Source organism: Ictidomys tridecemlineatus, chromosome 4 (assembly GCF_052094955.1).
Source record: "Ictidomys tridecemlineatus isolate mIctTri1 chromosome 4, mIctTri1.hap1, whole genome shotgun sequence".
NCBI classification, from domain to species: domain Eukaryota; kingdom Metazoa; phylum Chordata; class Mammalia; order Rodentia; family Sciuridae; genus Ictidomys; species Ictidomys tridecemlineatus.
In genome coordinates, this window is record NC_135480.1 from 139,993,899 (window position 1) to 140,013,634 (window position 19,736).

The following is a 19,736-nucleotide window of genomic DNA, read 5'->3' on the forward strand; positions in this document are numbered from 1 at the left end:
CAGGTGTCAACATCAAGAAATGTGCAGAAGTGTTTTACTGGCTTCAAGCAGAAGCAAGTCGGGAATGAAAGTATATGGAAATCTCTAGGAATCATTTTGTATGAAAGAGAAAACGAAAGGTAAAGAATAGTATAGAATGCAGCACTTAAAACAATGAAAAAGACACAAGGGAAAAGCAAATAGTTCTATTAGTGCTGTGACTTTCATTAGGTATGATATGTGTATATATATATATATATATATATATATATATATATATATATATATATCTCACAATGCTGTGCATGTCATAAATTAAGTCACTTTATGAGTTGAAAAGGTATGTTGAATCTAAAACCAGATCAATGAAGCAGGCGATACATTTAATATCAAAAGAGACTGATCTCTATATCACTAGAATGATCTCTAGATTACCTAAGATAGTCATCTCAAAACTAATGTGGAGTCTAATGTTTTGAATGACCAACAATAAAAAAAATAAAAAATTTAAAAAAAAATTAAAAAAAAAACTAATGTGGAGTCTACATCTGCTCAACTGCTTTGCTCAATGGAAACCCACTGGCTTAACCCCCTAATTGCTGACACCCATTGGTTGAGAAATAAAACTTATTCCCAGGACTAGCACTTTATCATTCACACGAAAGTTACTCACACCAAGGATTACTTGAACCAATCGGGGGCAGTTCCCTACAGCTTAACATTCCTGAGCTGGTGGAGATGGGACAAACATCCAATAACATCCTATAATCCAATTCCAAAGTACCTGGATTAAAAAGAACCTTTTCAATAATATAGAGGTTTTTACACAGCAAAGTTTTATTCATTTCATTTATTTATTTTGGTACTAGAGATATAACCCAGGGTCGCTTTACTATTCTGCTACATCCCCAGCCTGTCCTCCCTCATTTTTTTTTTTAATTTTGAGAAAGCATCTCACTAAGTTGCTTAAGGCCCGGATGAGTTGTTGAGGCTGGCCTTGAACTTGATATCCTCCTGGCTCAGCCTCCCAAGCTGCTGTGATTACAGGCATATATTCATTCATTTTACAGTGTCAGGTATCATGGGCAACTAAATTAGGATTAAAACTATCTTAGAGTAAGATTAAAAAAAAAAAAAAACAGAATCCAATCTCAGTAACTTAATGTACAAAATCAACTCTGTAATTATTATCTGTACTTTTACAGAGAGACAAACTCAAGTATCATTAGAGTTTGTAGATAAAACTTTATGAATAGAAAAAACTGAAAGACAATTAGTAGAATTGTTATTTGTGATTAGCTAAGATATTCAATACCTGTTAAGAGTGTTAACTTGTTTTTGTTACACTCCTGAAGAAAAAATGTTTTCTTTTTCAAAAGTACTGATAAGGTAGTGTTCCTATAACTTTCCCTAAACAAAAAGCAAACTCAGTTCTTTTGCTGAAATACCTATTTTTTGGTATGAGGGATTGATCACAGGGGCAATTTACCACTGAGCTACACCAAATCTTTTTTTTTTTTTTTTGAGCTAGAGTGTTGCTAACCTACTAAGGACCTAAGTTGCTGAAGACTGGCTTCCAACTTGGGATCCTTCTACCTCAGTATTCTGAACTGCTAGGATTATAGGCATGTGCTATCATGCCCAACTAATACCTATCTTTAATTGAGGCAAAATTTACATGAGTGGCATATACAGACTGAGCTGTACAATTCAGTCAGGTGTGATAAATGTTTTCACTTTGTGATCTTTACCCATCCACTACCCCAGAACATGCCTATTCTAGTCAATCCCCCTACCACTCAAGGCAATTGCAGTTTAAATTTCCACACACGGTATCATACAGAATGTTCTTTTTTATTTTCCCTCCACATAATGTTTTTGATATTCATTCACAGTTTGTATGTATCAGTAATTCTTTTTTAGAAAATAACAGAGTACAGGAGGCTGAGGCAAGAGGCCAGTCTAGCAATTTAGCAAGAGCCTATCTCAAAATAGAAAATAAAAAGGCTAGGAGTACAATTCAGTTGTAGTGCATCCCTGAGTTCAATCTTCAGTACCATCAAAAAAGAAAAAGAAAAAACACTCCAAGGTATGTATCTGCCATAATTTGCTTATATAGCTCCTGATAATGAATATTTGGGGGCTTTCCCCATTTTGGCTACTGCAAATAAAGAACCTCGTAAACATAAACTCCTATTCTGCTGAATAAGTATAATTGTGTTGTTTAAACTTAAGACAACTTTTTGTCTGAAGCAAACCAGAAGCTGAGGGATTAGACTGATTTAGCATCTTCTTTTATGTTAAGTGAGCAAAAGGAATCTTAACTAGAAAGCCTGGCTTATTAGGTAAGATCCACCCCAACCTGCATATGATACTCCAGAAACCACATTCAATGAGGAGAGACTCTTTCCTTTAAACATTACAAACAGGCAGTGTTCTGTCCATTTTCTGTTTCCATAACAAAACACCTCAGGCTGGGTACTTTATAAAGAAAAGAGGTCTATTTAGCTCACAGTCTTGGAGACTCAAAGTCCAAGATCTGGAGGCCCCATCTATTCCGCCTTTGTTGAAGGTTCCCTTTGTTGCACTACAACATGGCAGAGGGGCAAAAAGGGAAACAGCCACAGGCAGAGGAGGCCAAGCACATAACATAGTCTTACTTTATAAGAACTCAACTATTAGGAAAACTCACTCACTCCACAAGACCAACAACAATCACTTCTGAGATCAACACCTTCCTAAGTACTTAAATCACCTTCTACTGGGACTCATCCTTTAAAAGTTCCACCACCTTTCAACACTACAACATTGAGGACCAAGTGGTTAGCACACAAACCTCTGCAGAACAAAACATATTCAAAGTGTAACAGAAGGAGCAGCAATAAAGTTCACACATCTTTATCCTGACCTCAGTCACAAGGCCTCCACTGCACACAAAAATACAGAAAAAGACATCCATACACACTTATATAATAGAGGGCTTTTCAATTACTTGCCCTCTAAGGTCTCCTCAAACAGACTCCACCTCACCAATGGATAGCTACCTGATAATTTATGTAACTTTCGGTGCATAATTCACTCCCCTAAGCACTAATTTCCCAGTATGTGATATAGGATAATTATGGCATCTATCCTAGTGTTATTTTGAAGATTAGATCTTGTGTGGCAGGTTGGCTTAGTGCATAACACACTTAAGTACACAAATATTAGCTATTATTAATATCACTGTATTTCCAAAGCTAGAGTATAGTCAGACTTTCATTTTCTATCTTCATAGCAAGGTGAAGATCAGTTTCCAAAATGAGTGTGTTCCACAATAAATTAATTCAGCAAGTATTCTGTAAACTAGAGTTCATAGCCAAGCAAGTTTTAGCTTAATTTTCTAAAAAACTGCAGAACATCTCAGTTGTTCATGCCAATGCACACTATTCCTGTCCCCATAGTGAAATCTAGCAATATAGCATTTCCAAAGTAATGACATTTACTATTTCCCTATTACAAAAATCTCATGTCTCTGGGGATCTAAAAAATACACTTTGGGAAATACTAGTTAAAAACAATGCTGACTATTCATATAAAACAAACAGCAGCCTCCAGAGGATGACATATGCTCTTCCCATTTCATTCAGTTAAATATTATCTATACTTCCAATCTCAGAAGAACCTTCCTAAACACTCCAAACTTAATCCTGCTATATACTCTTTGGCTCCTTAGACTTTTCTTTCATAATTCTTACTGCTATTGGTATTAGCATACTTGAAAGATTATTTGACTAATGTCTGTCACCTGTCCCACCAAATTATAAGCTTCAATTATGATAGTGACTGTGTATTTTACTTAACCCTATATCCCCAGCATCTAGTAGACTATGGCTGGTACCAGACACTAGATGTGGAATAAATGCATGGATACAAAAATTTCACTGCAACCTTTTAAAAGCCACAATAAAAAAATAAAAAGAACTCAAATGTTTATTAACAGAAAAGTAATTAAGTAAATTCCTGTTTATATTACATTATTCACCCATTAAAAACAAAGAACTTAATCTCCATGCTCTGATACACTCACTTTGCTATATGAGAAAGAAAACATACTTTATTGCATACACACTTAGATGTACACACTACAGATGTACATATTGTCTAGAAACACTCACAAGAAACTTAACAGCGATTAAACCTAAACAGGACTAGGGCTGGGGACAGCAATCTTCACTTTCATGATTTTTATACTTCTCTACTGTTTCCACATTCTTCAACAATCTTGAAGTTCTTTTCTAATTAAAATTTTTTAGGCTTTAAGCAACTACAGATCAAAATAAATTATCACTTGCTTTATGCTTAGTGCAGATTCATATCCCTATTTCTTTAAAAATTTTTGAAATGATCCTCACAGTGATCCTGAGAGGAAAGTAAGACAAAATATTTTAATAACCCAGAATTATAGATTAAAAGCTATAGGCAAATTGCCTGACATAACAAAACAAATGATAGACCTGGAGCTAAAAGGTCTTTTCTCTTAGTTCAAAATTCACTACGTATCATTATCTCTCCAGTAGAGGAAACAAGGCTAACTTGACAGAATTGACATTTTATTACCAAATTTAAGCGTATCCCCTTTTTCACCCTTCCCAACCACCACTTGCACACTGCTGACCAATGACCACGGCGGCAGGACCTTTTTAAAATAACTCCCGTGACAGAAGATTACAAAAGGCGATTGCTACTTTACTGTTAGATAATTTCCTCATAATAAGCCAAAATTTATCTTTCTTACTCTGACCCTTTGGTAGAAATTTGTTCATTTGAAGTGCCACAACAAAATTTCTCTCTTTTTCTAGAATATATTTAAGTATGAGAATGGGTGCTTTATCTGGATATACTTCTCCCCAAAAAACATCTATCATTACCCAACTTCTAATTTCAGTTAAGTCCTGACAAATCACTTGGCAGAGGAGAATAAAAGAGAAGTATCATGCACAACGTTTGAGTTCTTTTCAGTTTTTTTACTGTGCCTTTTAAAAGGTTGCAGTGAAATTTTTGTATCCATGCATTTATTCCACATCTAGTGTCTGGTACCAGTCACAGTCTACTAGATGCTGGGGATATAAGGTTAAATAAAATATACAATAGGTGTAACCTATTGATAATTGGCACAGTGTTGGAAAAATCTTTCCAAATATTGCTTATGATTTTCTTTCTGAAAATTTGCTCAATTTAAGTGGGAGAAAGGAGAAGTCCTTAGAGGATAATTTACGGAACTGTCTTACACTTCACCTTGTAAGTTATGAGGTAAAACTAATCACTTCTGACTTTAAAGGGAATTACCACAAATTTCTTACCAGTCCTGAGGTAGAGTCAGATGGTTCTGGAAAGTCTTAGCTTTAGACACAAGATTTTTGAGCCAACTATGTATATTATTTATTAGTTCTCTATTAGACAGTTGTTCCTTAGTAAAATATTTCTTGCTATTTTTGTTAGAACTTCCAATAACAAATAATCTGGTGGTCTGACCTACTGACAAATGAGACTTCTTCACAATTTTAAAGAGGAAAAGGAAATCAAAATCAAAATCCTTGTGACAAAACTGTAGACATTTTTTGGTATAGTGCAGCTTTTTCTTTTTTCTTTCTTATTTATTTTTATTTTTTTGGTACTGGGGATTGAACTCAGGGGAATTCATCCACTGAGCCACATCCCCAGTCCTTTTTTGTATTTAATTTAGAGACAGGGTCTCAATGAGTTGCTTAGTGCCTCACCAAGTTGCTGAGGCTGGCTTTGAACTCAGGATCCTCCTGCCTCAGCCTCCTGAGTCTCTGGAATTACAGGCTTGCACCACCACTCCTGGCTAATGCAGCTTTTTTATTCTGGTGTAACCTATTGATAATTGGCACAGTCTTGGAAAAATCTTTCCAAATACTGTTTATGATTTTCTTTCTGAAAATTTGCTCAATTTAAGTGGGAGAAAGAAGAGGACAATTTACTAAACTGTCTTACACTTCACCAATATGTATCACAATTTGTAATAACATATATCTTGTCTTAATTATTGCCCATATTATGCAGAAAACTCTTAAGTTCTATAAAGAGTCAACACTTGTGAATACTGCACAACCAAGAGCATAGGGCCTTGCACATGGAAGGTGCTCATTAAATATTTGTACAGTAAATGAAGAGGCAGAGGAAACAAAATAAGACTATAGGTTACTATAAACAGATGACTTTGTTTTCTCACTCAACTAATTACTTACTGAACACCTATTATGATCATTTAGTTTAGCATTACAACAATCCTTCCAGATTTCTCACTTGAGACAACATTAAAGCTCAGATAAACATTAAATAACTCAAGTCTCAAACCTAATACATTTGAATTCCAGTTTAAATATCAAAGTTTATCTGATGTAATGTTGGTCTCTAATATACCCTTGCTCTCCATAGGGCTAAAGGTGCAGGAAGAGAGAACCACAGTAAATTAGTAGTTACATACAACCCAATTTCTCTGGCTTATCGAAACAGTCTGAATTTTCTACCAGTTTACAGAAGTTCTGCTAAAGAAGTAAAAGACTTCATAAAGACCAAAGGTACCAGTTTTACACAAATGAAATAATTTGCTCTTCAAAACAATCTTAAGAAAAAGAGAAATTTCCATCACGTTGGTGAGGACATTGAGGCTATTGCTTGCATAAACTTGGTGCAAATTTTGAAAGAGACACTCGTGCCATAATCCTTGTTTTCCTACCCCAAACGAGAAAGGATCCAGTTGGGAGCGTTCAACGACTCAGTTTTCTCATTGGCACCTTAGGTTTAACGAGGGTCCCGGTTCACTCTGTGCAATTAGTTAAGTGTGTCGATCGTGACATGTATTTACGAGGAGACAACATATCCAGGTCAAACAAAGGGCGTGGGAATAACATTTTAGAAAGGGCTGCACTGCAGCCAAGACTAACCCTGGGCTGCGGTCCACACTCGTTCTCGCCCACTGCACTGATTTCCTCACTTCCCCTCCAATAAATCACTTCTTCCTGGAGTCAGAGTTAGTACAACAGGCAGGTTCCTACCTTGGTCTGAGCACTCTTATCGAACTTGTCATTTTTGAAGCTAAATGTATTCTGATGCTTCTGGGGCCTGGAACGAGCCACGTTGCCCTTCTGGGAACTCATCCCCGAAACCACAACCACCTCAAGTATAGTGTACCTAAAAAGTTGCAGGGAAGACCAGAGAGCTTCCTCCCCAGGTGTTGACGCTTCTCTCGTGACCCGGAAGGAACTTATCCAGCCTTTCCGCCCCCAGTCGGCACACGTGACTCCCCGTCGTGGTGAAAGGACATCCTCTTGCCCTCCCAGCACTTGGCGCAGGAAACTCCACAAGGCTCAGCCTCTACCAGCGCCCCCGACCCCTCCGCTCGCGCAACCCTTGCCTCTAACCCGGTGAACAAGTCCCACTTTCTTCGAAATGAGCATTCTCCCAGTGACCCGAATGCGGCAGTCCATCACGGCGGAGGGGAGGATTTCCTCTACTCCTATTGGCTCTTCCTTTCCGCAATCCCCGCCTCCTGCCGAATCCGTTCAGCCTCTCCGGAAGTCGGCTGCGCTACCGACTCTACTGAGCGGCTTGTGATTGGTGCAAATTGGGCGAGGAAGGGCTTCGTCCCGCCCCACACCCGATCGCAGCCTGGAGCCCGGGTCAGCTTGGCACCTTCCTCCAGTCAGTGACCAACTCTTGGTGTGGAAAGGGCTCGGCTACCCCCCTCCGTTCCTATCCAGTGTCTTTCCCGCTACTAGAGCAAGCCCAGCGCCTGGCGGGCTGAGGAGGAGAAAGAAAGGAGAATTGAAGAGAAGAAAGACCTGGCTGGGACTGGGTGTTGTCTACAGTGCCAGAAAAGGAGGCGGTGGCAGCGTTTGCGACCACGGCCGCTCGGGACGTGAGGCCCGAGAGCAGCCGGCGCCGGCGGCCGCCGCTCCAGCTCTTCGAGCCGGGGCCGTTAGTCAGCAGAACGCGAGCTTGTGTGGAGAAGAGCCGGCGCGAGGAGAGACTCGGGGCTCCCTCAGACCCCGCGGTCCTTCGTCCCGGCTCCGGGGACTGCAGCCCTCGTGCCCCCTCCTCGCCTGGGCCCGTCCGCGGACTGGGAGAGTCCGGTGGCCGGAGCGCGGGTCGCGCCTCGTGGAGGACAACGCGTCGCAGACGTTCTCTCCCGACCCCCTCTGCTCGGCATCTCGGCCGTGGCCGCCTCTGTGCAGGTGCGTGGGGCCGCGGATGGGACGCGCTGCGGCTGCGGCCGGGCTCGGGGAGGGGGCGCTAGGCCGGGAGCCGCAGCGCGGGAGGGACGGGCCGGGGCCGGCGGGGGAGGGGAGCGGGAGGCGTCTTTGTTGTTGGCGACCGAGATGCCTCTCCGCGCCGGCAAAGGCCGAAGAGCTACTCCGGGTCGGGTCGGTGTATTGAAGAGGACTCTGGTGTATTGGTGAAGGGGTAGGTGGGAGGGTCCTTGCGTTCCGCGGAGCTGCTGGAGTCTAGGGGTGAGGGAGAGACGGACGCCCTGGGAAGGTCTTGGGTCCTCCTCAGCGGGGAAGGGTCCTGTTTCACTTCCTTTGCTTTTCTCCCAGTGGACCGAAAGATGGGGTCAGGTTTACATTCCTCTCCTTCGCTCTCTGAGATTTGCCGGTGCTTAGCAGCTTTCTACTCAAGGTCCTCATCGTGCCAGCCTCGATTTTAGATTGAATCTGCGCCGAGCTTGGTGATTTGTGTATTCTGGCCGGGCCGTCGCAGGGTTCTTCTTTAGATAGTTGAACTTTCATCTGCTCTAGAATATGCTCATCAGGGATCAACTTTGAATTGGAAAATTAAGAGTTTGTGTTTGAAATTTTATTTTACCCCTGAAACAAGAAAGTTGTGGGTTGTATTGTGTGGAGGATGTTCGTAGAGAGGCTCTAATAGAACTCGGCTTCTTGTTTTTTTTTAAAAAAAAATGTTGATCCAGTGTGAGATTTCTGCCTTTGGCAGAACCAAATTCTTTGAACCTGATGCTTTAAATCAGTGTGGTAATCAAAAGGTGAATAACGGAATATAGAGAGGGTGACCTTTAAATTTTAGCTATTTAGTTTCTGAAAGGTATTCCTCTAACACTTTCTGTAACGTATAATGCTTGATCCATAAGATGATTCATTGGCTTTTTTAAGTATTCGGTAAATAGGATTTTGGATGTCTTGTGTCAGCATTTGAAACTACTACGTTTGGACTCTAAAGTTAGAACATGTAATAAAATTAATATGTTTACATTGACAGGAAGGTTTTCAATAATGGACTTTTCTCCATTAAGAATTAGTCTCTTCGTATGTTTATCTTAGGAACTTGGGTAATAGTCACAATCAAGACATTATTTTGATAATTACCAGGATTGCTAGTACTCAGTAATCTAAGACTGCCTAATTTCATGCTTGTTGGAGAAATTTTTTTGGAAGAAGTGGTAGTGGCCTTACTTCAGCGAAGTTAAGCGTGTTAAACTTCTAAAGATACAAATTCTTTTCTGTGTCATAATTGATAAATTATTTGAGATCCAGGAGGAAGTGAAAAGCTCTCTCACCCACATTTTGTCTTCTCTTTTCTCCTACTCTAGCATTAATAAGGTTAATTGGCAAGGATAGGATTAGATTTTCAGCAGTCTAGGTGGTTTTAATTTTGTCTCTTGTTGTTCAGTCCTCTAGTTGATATGTGTTTTGTTTCCTTGAGTATCTTTGCCCATTTTGAAATGTGTATGAAATGATAGTTGACAAAGAATGTTTTATTTCTTGGGACAATAACTATACAGCATCCTAACAATTTTTTTTTTTTTTTTTTTTTTTTAGTTAGCTTTGTGAACACAGAACTAGGCAAGTGGTATCTGTTCCAAGTTCTGTTACTGAATTGGTATACAACTCCAGGCAGTGCTATCTCACATCTGAGTCAGTTTCTCCATCTGTAATATAGAGCTAATAAAATGTGCCACCTGCTCACTTTATAGAAAAGGCAATGAGAACTTTATAAGCAACAGTTACTCTAAGTGTACGACATTATATTCTGTTTAAAATTACCATCTGATGAACTCAAAATTTCTTCCATGTTAGTATTGGTGTCATATCCTTAGAATCAGTGATAACAAAAAAATAGTTCATTGACTTGATTGGTTTATTTGCTGATAGATTTTATTTCTTGTCTAACCAAGGTTTTTCTTTTAATTCTCAGAATTACTCCCACTTTTCCTACTCTCACATACATTGCACTGTTTGTCTCTGAAACCCAATCTTCTGAGGTGGAGTGGAAAAGTGGTTTTATGGCTTTTTTAAATTTTATTTTTTAGAGGTGAAACGAGTAAAAACTAAAGAAAAGAATTACTTGAATTTCCTAAAGCTAAACAATTAATGAGATGCAGAATTGAGACTTGAATGTGTGTCTTCTGACCTTTAGTCCTGAATGCTAGCGTTAGAGCAGTGTTTTCGCAACACATATAGGCCCAACATTTTCAATCCAGGTGAACTGAGAAATAATATAGCAATATAACTATTGATGACCCACAATATAGTGATTCTCCATTTACCTATCACTCAATTGAAGAAATAAAGCTACAAATCAAAATGAGACAATTTACCTTGTAAATCCTCTTAAATTCTATTCTCTTCACCTCAGCCACTAACTTAATTAACATCCATCCTTTCTATCTACTTGTTTATACTTAACTATCTACTTTTATATTCCAGAACACTACTTTGTTTTTGATTGTTTTAAAATGATTTAGGCTGAGTGTGGTGGTATACGCCTATAGCTTCAGCATTCAGGAGGCTAAGGCAGAAAATCAGTTAAGGATTTTGACCAGCCTGGATAACATAGATCCAATCTCAAAACAACAACAACAAAAAAACTATTTAAATATAATGTTTATATCTTTATGTAGTTTGCTTTTTTGTCATTAGGCCAGGATTTATTTTTTTATTCAGATAGCTCTAGTATATTTTTATTGCTAATATGGTATGTACTCCATTATGTGACTATACCAGCTTTCTGTAGTTGATCATTTTAGTTGCTTCTCAATTGTTTGCTATTCAAGAATTAAGGAATATTCTTGTATACAGTCATGTACCACATAATATTTTGGTCAATAATGGACAGCAAACTCAATAGTGATCTCATAAAATTGAATCACCTAGTGACATCTTAGCGATGTTTTAAGTATATGCTGACATTCTCACAACAATGAAATTACCTAATAATACTTTTCCCAAACTATCTCTTTATATTTTTGACCCTACATCTAATTTTATCAAGTATTTTTAGTTATAGATGGACACAATACCTTTTGTTTATTTTTTTATGTGGTGCTGGGTATCAAACCCAGTCTCTCAAGTGTTATACCAACAATGTCCTCTCTAACATATTAGCAGTTAATTACAATACATTAGTATGTATTTCACTGTGCAAATGCTTCGTTCAGTTCAACTATACTCAAGTTTTAGCTGTGTGATGCTAAGACCTGACAACCTGTTAGAAAAGTAGAATCTCAGATCCTATGCTGCTGATTCAGGTGCTGTAGGTTAATAAGATTCTCAGGTCATTTGTGTATGCATTAAATTAGAAGCACTACTAGAAGAAGTTTTGGGTACTTTGCATCAATGGATAGTAACACTGTCAATACAGCAGCTACCAGTGCATATTTTAGTTGTTATATTGAATTGGACATTCAGATACCAAAAGCAGCACTGTTGGTGAAAAATGATTTTCTAAAACTATTTTCAGTAAAGTTGAATCAAAGAAAGTGAATCTTTTTAACACAGTAATTGAATTCTTTAAAATCATCACCTGTATTAAAGCAATGTTGATTGCAAGTCCTGTTGAGAAATATCTGACTTTAGGGTTCTTGTTGTTTTTCCTCTCCCTCAACCCCTCTCTGAAAGTCTGTAGAACAGTTAAAAGTCATGGGACACAGAGTAACATCTTTATGCAAGAAGAGTGCCTGGCTCTTTGACTTCTAATTTTGTAGTACCCCTATTCATTAAAACAACCAGAAAGCTGTAATTGAGAAAGATGACTCTGGAATATAAATCTGGTAGTCGTCTGTTAAACACCAGGTATGAGCTAATTCCACTTTTTAAGATAACTGCCAGTTTTCTCTCCAAAGTGATTGTGGACAAGAGATGTGTTCTCTGCCTTACAAATACTTCAGGCCTAACTTTTGCCATTTTAAGGAGTATGAAATGGCACATGGTGGCAGTTTTTATTTATTTATTTTTTTTAATTTTTCAAAAAAAATATTTAGTTTTTGGCGGACACAACATCTTTGTTGGTATGTGGTGCTGAGGATCGAACCTGGGCGGCATGCATGCCAGGCGAGTGTGTGCTACCGCTTGAGCCACATCCCCAGCCCATCATGGCAGTTTTTATTTGCATCACCCAATAACTTGTGTAGTTGCTAAAACTTTCACTTATTTGTTGGCCATTCATTTTCTTTTTCTATAAATTGCCTGCTCAGGGTTACCTTTTCTTATTAAATTGTAAAAATTTTTCTATTTTCTATATAACAGTACTTGACAGGCTCTAAAGATCTGTTCTTCCAGTTTGGGGATTGTCTTTTTTACTTTAAATATGGTATCTTCTAGTGACTAAAAGATTTTTAATGCCACATTTATCATTTTATGATTTGTCCTTTTTCTAAATAAAACTTTAACAATTTTATTTATTCACATTTAGAACTTAAATTTACATGGAGCTATTTATATACTGATGTGCTTGTGAATTCAGTTTGCTAATTAAAATTAACTCTTTTTTCTCTGAAATTGTCTTTTTTTTTTGTTAATATGCCATGATAAAATTGTGGTGGTAATATGTATTTAGTTTTTAATATCCCTTTAATTTAAAAGTTAAAACTTTGCAACTCTGTCATTCTAACTCTCTCCTCTCCCTACCCCAAACCATTGCTTCAAAATATACGCTGACCATGGGTATCACAAAAATCTGAGCAGTTAAGGATTTCTGATTTTTCAGATTAAGGATGCTCAACTGATAATGCCACACAGATATTCCAAATTGGAATGACTTCTGATCCCACACATTTTAGATCAAGGATAATGAAGCTGTACTGTTTGATTCTTAGGTTTCATCTATACCTCACATTCAGCTTCTAAAAGTCATGGAACATGGCAGGTTCTTTTAAATACTAATCACTGCAACCTACACTTTGCAGTTTCTTTTCATTTTGGCTAGAATTTTTTAAAATTACAATCATAATTTCAAACTTAATTTTTATTTCAAATTTTAGAATACATTTTATATGTAAATTTGACTTAGATATAAGACCTTTTTGTTTTCTAAGGAGATAAAAGTAAAAATGACTAAACTAGTTTTTACATACAGCTAACATTTAAAAATGCGAAAGGAAAAATGGGCTGGTGTCTATGATGTATGTACCAGTCACTTTTGATTTGACTTGTTCAATAGGGTGATCATGTTAGACCTCAATAAATAGGGGAGAATGAAAAAATGAGCAATGATGTGCAGTCAGGGAAATCGTAGCTGGGCAGACATTAGCCAAATCCAGGAACAGTGGACAGAAGACAGTCTTTAAGTTAAACCTGTGTTATGTCTCTCCCACTTACAAGTTGTGTTAACTCAGACAAGTTAATAACTTAACAACCTAAAGGCTTAATTTCCTTATGTGCAAAGGGATGATAGCCTGAGAACAGTATTAGTAAGATTAAGAGATAACAAGTGAAAGGGCCACCTTCCACCCCTGCCACTTTGTTCTCGTATACCACTTTTTATTTTCTTAGTATATATTATGCTCATAATTATCTGTGCCATCATTTGTGATAAGTTTATCTCACCCATTCTAAAATATTGATGGGTCAAACTAGTCTGTGCAGTAATATATTAGCATATAGTTATTCTTTTTAAAATTTTTTTTACTTTTTAAGCATTTTTAACCTCTTTTCATTAGAAAAATCATCTTGTGCAGATTTGTCAAGCAAGTGTTTTATATTTATAGTGTCCTTACACCAGAGCTTCAGATTGTATTGTAAGTATTAGCACATTTATTAATTACACATATCTTTGTAATGAAGGCAGTGGGTATGTATAGTCTTGTACATGAAGGAATTGAAGCTACTTGAAAATCAAAGCAAATTAGGATTGAATCTGATTATATTTGGTTACATTTCCTCTGTGTTGCTTTTGTACTTTCTACAGTAGTGCTAAAATTGACTCTTTAAGGCATAAAAGTAAAAACACAGCTTATGTTATATTGTTTTGTCATAACCTTTGGAAAAATCATTAGGAAACATGAAATGGATATTCTAGTTGTGGTTTTGTTTTCAGTTTTCCCATGAAGCTTTCCCCCAGTGTCTTAGAAGTAGTATTAGAATTGTCAGTAGTCAATTGTAAAGCCTTTTCTCTTAAAAATCTACATGCAGTGAAAGAAATTCTTTTTATTATGACTGCTATCAATTGCAGCAAACTTGTTTGGCTTCTGAGTTTGGATTGTTCTTTGTGTGTTTTAAAAATTAAAATTAGTTGACATACTCCTTATAATAAACTGTTCAAAAAAATACCACCTGCAGATTTTGACCTAGATATTTTGTTTTCGATTAGTATCCTGCTTAGTATGCTGATAATTTTTTACCCTCTAACATCTGCAACCCCCAAAGAAAAAAATTATTCTCTGCTTATTGGTTATGGGGGGAAAAACTATTCAGTGACTTGGGTTGTCAAATGTAACATCTGGTTACATTTGGGGTTTTGTTTTTTGTTTGGAGATGGGTCCTTTCTATGTTACCCAGGCTCACTTTGAATTCCTGTGCTCAAACAGTCTTCTTGTTTCAGCCACCTAGGTAGCTGGGTTGATGCTACCTTACATAGCTTTTTAACAAACCTCAATGTTACTTTTACTAATTAAAGATTTAGGGCGGTAAAGTAATGCAGTGTGGAGGGCATGCATTAATAAAGGACATTCTGATATGAATCCCTAGGGCAATGTTTTTCAATTTTTTATATGTTAGGATCCCTAAGAAAGACATAACATAAATACACAATCCCAAACATAAAAATCTCTGAAGAGATTATCTAAATCAGTCAGCATAGGCATGGTTCAGAGGAGATTTTTATTTTCCCTAGAGGAAGAAATTAAACTTTAACAGAGGGTTAAATAAATGTTAAATTAGCTTTCTCCCACCTTTTTTGAAATCTAACTGGTTCTAAGACATTAGGTTTGGAGCTAGACATAAATTCAAAAATTGTTTGATTTTTGTTTTGTTTTGTTTTTTGAAAGGGGAATGATGAGTTGGAGGATTTTACCAACAGTGAATTAGCAGTATGTGCAAAAGTATAGAAGTGGAAAAGAACACAGTATGTTCAGTAGAATAAATGGAGAAGTGTTCAAAACTAAGATAGAAGACAGGAACAGGAGGTAGGAGGGAATCATATATGGCATGCTAACGAATTTATGCTTATTCAACAGGGCTTGTAAGGCCCATCCAAAGAGTTTAAACAGAAAAGTGACATCACATTGCAGTAATGTAGAGTATGGATTAGAAGAGTATGAGGTAGATATTAGTCAGTGAGTGATTAGTCAGTGAGTGATCTCAATGAAAACTGGTTGAGCAGAAATGTGGTTGAGAGAATTGGAAAGGAATACCTAGGAAATGAGCCTTCAGCCAAGCATGGTGGCACATGCCTGTAATCCCAGCAACTGGGGAGGCTGAGGCAGGTTTAATGGAAGTTCAGAGCCAGCCTAAACAAATTAGCATGACCCTGAGCAATTTAGTAAGACCCTGTCTCAAAATAAAAAGGGCTAGGGATGTGGCTCAGTGGTTAAGCATCCCTAGGTTCAATGCCCAGTCACTCCCCATCCCCAAAAAACAGGCCTTGGTTTAAGGACGGGGAGGGTAGTGGGTTACAGACTGAGATGTCCGGGGACATCATTGCAATCTTTAGATGTAGGAGTTAGTAGTGTGGAAGTGGTATTTAAAGCTCTGGGTTTGACTGGCATAAAAAGACAAAAGAATACCAATCTGTTTAAAATGGAATTTTTGATTGAGGCAACCAAGAAACCAAGTTTGAACAGTAGTTTTAATGCTTAATGAAGGAAAGTGGTGTTAAATGCCATAAAGTAAAAGTTGCACAGAACTCAGTGTATTTTGAAATTATAAGAGGTTGTCAGAGAGTCTAAATGATGAGCAAGTAAGGATAGACACTGGACCAGAACACATTTTGAGCCTGATGGAGTAACTGTGAAATGGAGAGGTAAAGTAATTTGATTCTAAAGGATGTTTTGAGATATATGAGATAAACTCTAGATACAGATATGTAGGCATATATCTGTTTATCTACTTATATATACACACACAGTATTTTTTTAAAATGGAAAGTCTTCAATATAAACAGAAGTGGTGAAACTAGAGGAGGAGAGACTGAAGATACAGGAAATGGGTCTGTTGATAGAATAACTGTTTAGTTATTAGGTCTCTGAAGATATTTGCCGTAATGGAATTCTCCAGAATATGTGTATTGGGATTGGTAAAAGCATGTGAGACTTTTCCCCAGGACTGAAAAGACGATCTGGATTTGGATTTCTAGGGCCCAGAAAAAGATAAAATAATATATCTGCGAAGTAAAAGAACTTTTTTTTTTCTCTATGTAGCCTGTGCAGAACTTAAAAGCTTATCTCATTTAATCTTCCCAGCAACTCTGTAGAGTTTACAGTTGAGAAAACTGAGACCCAGAGGAGTTTGTCTGAAGTCTTATAACTAAATTGTGATTTGAATGAATTTATGTCTAGCTCCAAACCCAGTTAGTTTTAAAACCTAATGTCTTGGAACCAGTTAGATTTCAAAAAAGGTGGGAGAAAGCTAATTTAAGTTTTGTCTGGTAGAAATCACTTAAAAGAAATGAAACTTGACATCTATTACCGTTGTTTTATTTTTTACAAAGGTTTCATTTTTCATGAAAAATACATTTTAGCATTAGCAAAGTAGAAAGAATATAATGTGAACAAAAGGCATCCCTTCTATTCCCTTCAGTAGAAATAGATTAAAATTAATTTAATACATTTAATTTGTCCAAAATTGTTTTCATTTTGCCAAAGAATCATGAAAACATTAACATAGACTAGCTAGCACCAGATCTTGGACCTTTGTTTCCAAGAAACAGTCACGAAATGGCAAGTTTATCTACAAAAATATGGTATATTATTACTTTTTTAAAACAAAATAGTTATGGCTGAGCATTTTATTGTGTTCAAAAAATTATTGTATTTCCCTCATTTTGTAAATTTTTTTTATATTTCATTTTGTTCTAGATTGATTTTTGAGGATTCTACTCATTGCCAAACTGGTAAGAAACTAATGAAGTGACAACTGAAGCAGTTCTGAGAAATATGTGTTTTGTTTTGTTTTTTTGGTGCCTGGGAATGAACCCAGGGCACTTACCCATTCAGCTACATCCCAGCCACCTGCCCCCCACCTCTCCTTTTAGTTTTTTAATTTTTAAAATTTTTAAACAGAGTCTCCCTAAGTTGCTGAGGCTGGCTTTGAACTTGGAATCCTCTTGCCTCAACCTCCCAAAGAAATAGAGCTCTCGCAGAGTGTGTGGTATGTGTGTATGTCTGTGAATATAAAAAATATATAAATATTATATATATATATATATATTATATAATTAGTCTTAAATTCTGTTTCTGCTAGTTAAGATGGCACTGGAAGTAATTGAGAGTGAGACTGGGGTAGTAGCTCAATAGTAGAGCCCTTGCCTTAACATTCAGTGTTCAGGAGCACTTAGCTACCGTAAATACCAACATTTGCTTCCTGTAAGTCCTAAGAAGGTGGAAATAGCAGAACACAGGCTAGTATTTCCTGTGTTGTGCTGAGGGTGGAAAAGAAGGGGGAAAACATAGAGTTCTTGCTATCTCTTAAGTGTCTCAGACTTGACCCTAAGAATGTTTTACTGCCTGAGGTCTTCAGCACCTGTAGTTGACCGCCCTAATAGATGGTAAGGAAAGTTACTTCTCAGCCTGAATTATTCTTTTGTGGTATTTAGGGCATCGATTAAAAGTATCACATTATTTAAGAACATAGGCTGTATCTGAAACTACAGGAACAAAATATTCATTTTTTTTAATGCACAATCGTTTAAAAATGAATTTTTCACTAATGAAGTCCTTTCCAATAGCACAAGAATTGCAAGAATCTTATTACATCATCTGAAAAAGAAATGTTCAAACATAAGAATGGTTAGTTTTTGCCAATACAAGACTTAAATTATCTCATCAAAATAATATACGAGGACCAAGCGCTCTAAAATCAGGATTTTTTTTTTTTTTTTTGGTGGGGGGCAGGAGTACTAGGAATTGAACTCAAGGGCATTCAGCCACTGAGCCATATCCCAGCCCTATTTTGTGTTTTATTAGAGACAGGGTCTCACTGAGTTACTTGGCACCTTGCTTTTGCTGAGGCTGGCTTTGAACTTGCTATCCTCCTGCCTCAGCTTTCTGAGCCGCTGGGATTACAGGCGTGCACCACCACTCCAAGCAAGAATTGGTTTTATATGTTACAGTTAATAGGCATTAACCAAGTAAACAGATTTCTAGCAAATTAGTAAGTTGTATGTGTGGGTATTACTCTCATCTTAATGGTCTGTTTTTTTAACTGCCATTCTTTAATGTAGTTAAAAGAGTATTGGTCAGATGCTACTTGTACAAATGCCGAAGAAATTGTTGTTACTGACCTCAGGGAGCTTTAAGTTTAGTAAAGACAGTAGGCACTAATCAAGTGAGTCCACAGATGAATATATGGGGGGATCACAGTTTTTAACTATGAATTGAAAGAACCTGGGTACTGTGAAAAAATAGCATAATTTAGATTTGGGATTCAGAAGATCTCTTTGAAACAGTGGTATTTGAGACTGGAATAGGGAGTAAGCAAAGCAAGTGTGCAAGTTCTAATGTGGAAACAGCTTCGTGCTTTCAAGGTACTGAAAGATGGTGAGAATGCAACAATACTGGTGAATGAGGAGAGTATTAAAGTTGGAGGGGGAAGTTAAGGTAGGTTCACGCAAGGTCTTTGAGAACCTGTGGAGAAGTTTGAATTTATTATAAGTCTGGAGGGAACATAGCAAGGAGTTCTTAAACCAAAAATCACTTTTTTAGACTTTCTAGAAAAGGAAGCATAGATTTAGAGAACATTTGAATGGGAGAAATTCGCATTTACTCTCAAGTATTTTATCATTTATCAACTCAGTACATACTGAGCTCTTCTTCATTAGTCTCATTCTACCCTGATCAAACCTTTGTTTTCTCAAAGCTAGGAATTACTACTACAAAAGGGTAGAAATCTCAATATATGCAGAGAATTGTATGGGCCTTTCCAACTAAGGGTGACAGAATTTGAATGATTTTCCAATTAGTTTTTTGGTTTTAGATATTAAGATATTTAGATGAATGAAAATTTCCTGCCTTGGTAATTGTGTTTTGGCTTGTTTTTAGTAATGCCTCTAAAAGATTCACTTTTTTTTTTTTTTTCCTTCAAAGCTATCCTCAGTAAAAGTGAAGCACTAAGCAACTCAGTGGCACCCTGTCTCTAAATAAAATACAAAATAGGGCTGGGGATGTGGCTCAGTGGCCGAGTTCCCCTTAGTTCAATCTCCAGCATGCATGCATAAATAAATAAATAAATAAAATTTCTTTGATAATTTTATATGCCTATCGCATCCATGCTGTAAATAGTGTATAATATTTAGTATCTTAA

General features: G+C 37.1%; 2 protein-coding genes across 6 annotated transcripts in view; one reads left to right on the forward strand and one right to left on the reverse strand.

The window, feature by feature from the left end:
• Positions 1–7,513, reverse strand: part of C4H9orf85 (chromosome 4 C9orf85 homolog) — a 62,205-nt gene extending 54,692 nt beyond the window's left edge. Inside the window, exon 1 of one of the 3 annotated variants that reach the window (XR_005733909.2) lies at positions 7,041–7,513. Coding sequence is in view for 1 of the 3 variants with exons in the window: in XM_005324103.5 (XP_005324160.1) it covers positions 7,041–7,142 (102 nt within the window). In the remaining 2 variants the exon portion in view is untranslated. The remainder of the gene's footprint in view (positions 1–7,040) is intronic. The other 2 variants (XR_013438072.1, XM_005324103.5) reach the window with 2 other exon arrangements.
• Positions 7,514–8,085: 572 nt separating this feature from the next.
• Positions 8,086–19,736, forward strand: part of Abhd17b (abhydrolase domain containing 17B, depalmitoylase) — a 40,720-nt gene continuing 29,069 nt past the window's right edge. Inside the window, exons 1-2 of one of the 3 annotated variants that reach the window (XM_021725626.3) lie at positions 8,133–8,219; positions 17,294–17,328. The gene's annotated coding sequence lies outside the window, so the exon portion shown is untranslated. Of the gene's footprint in view, positions 8,220–8,366; positions 8,449–17,293; positions 17,329–19,736 lie in introns of those variants that run through there. The other 2 variants (XM_005324102.5, XM_040285671.2) reach the window with 2 other exon arrangements.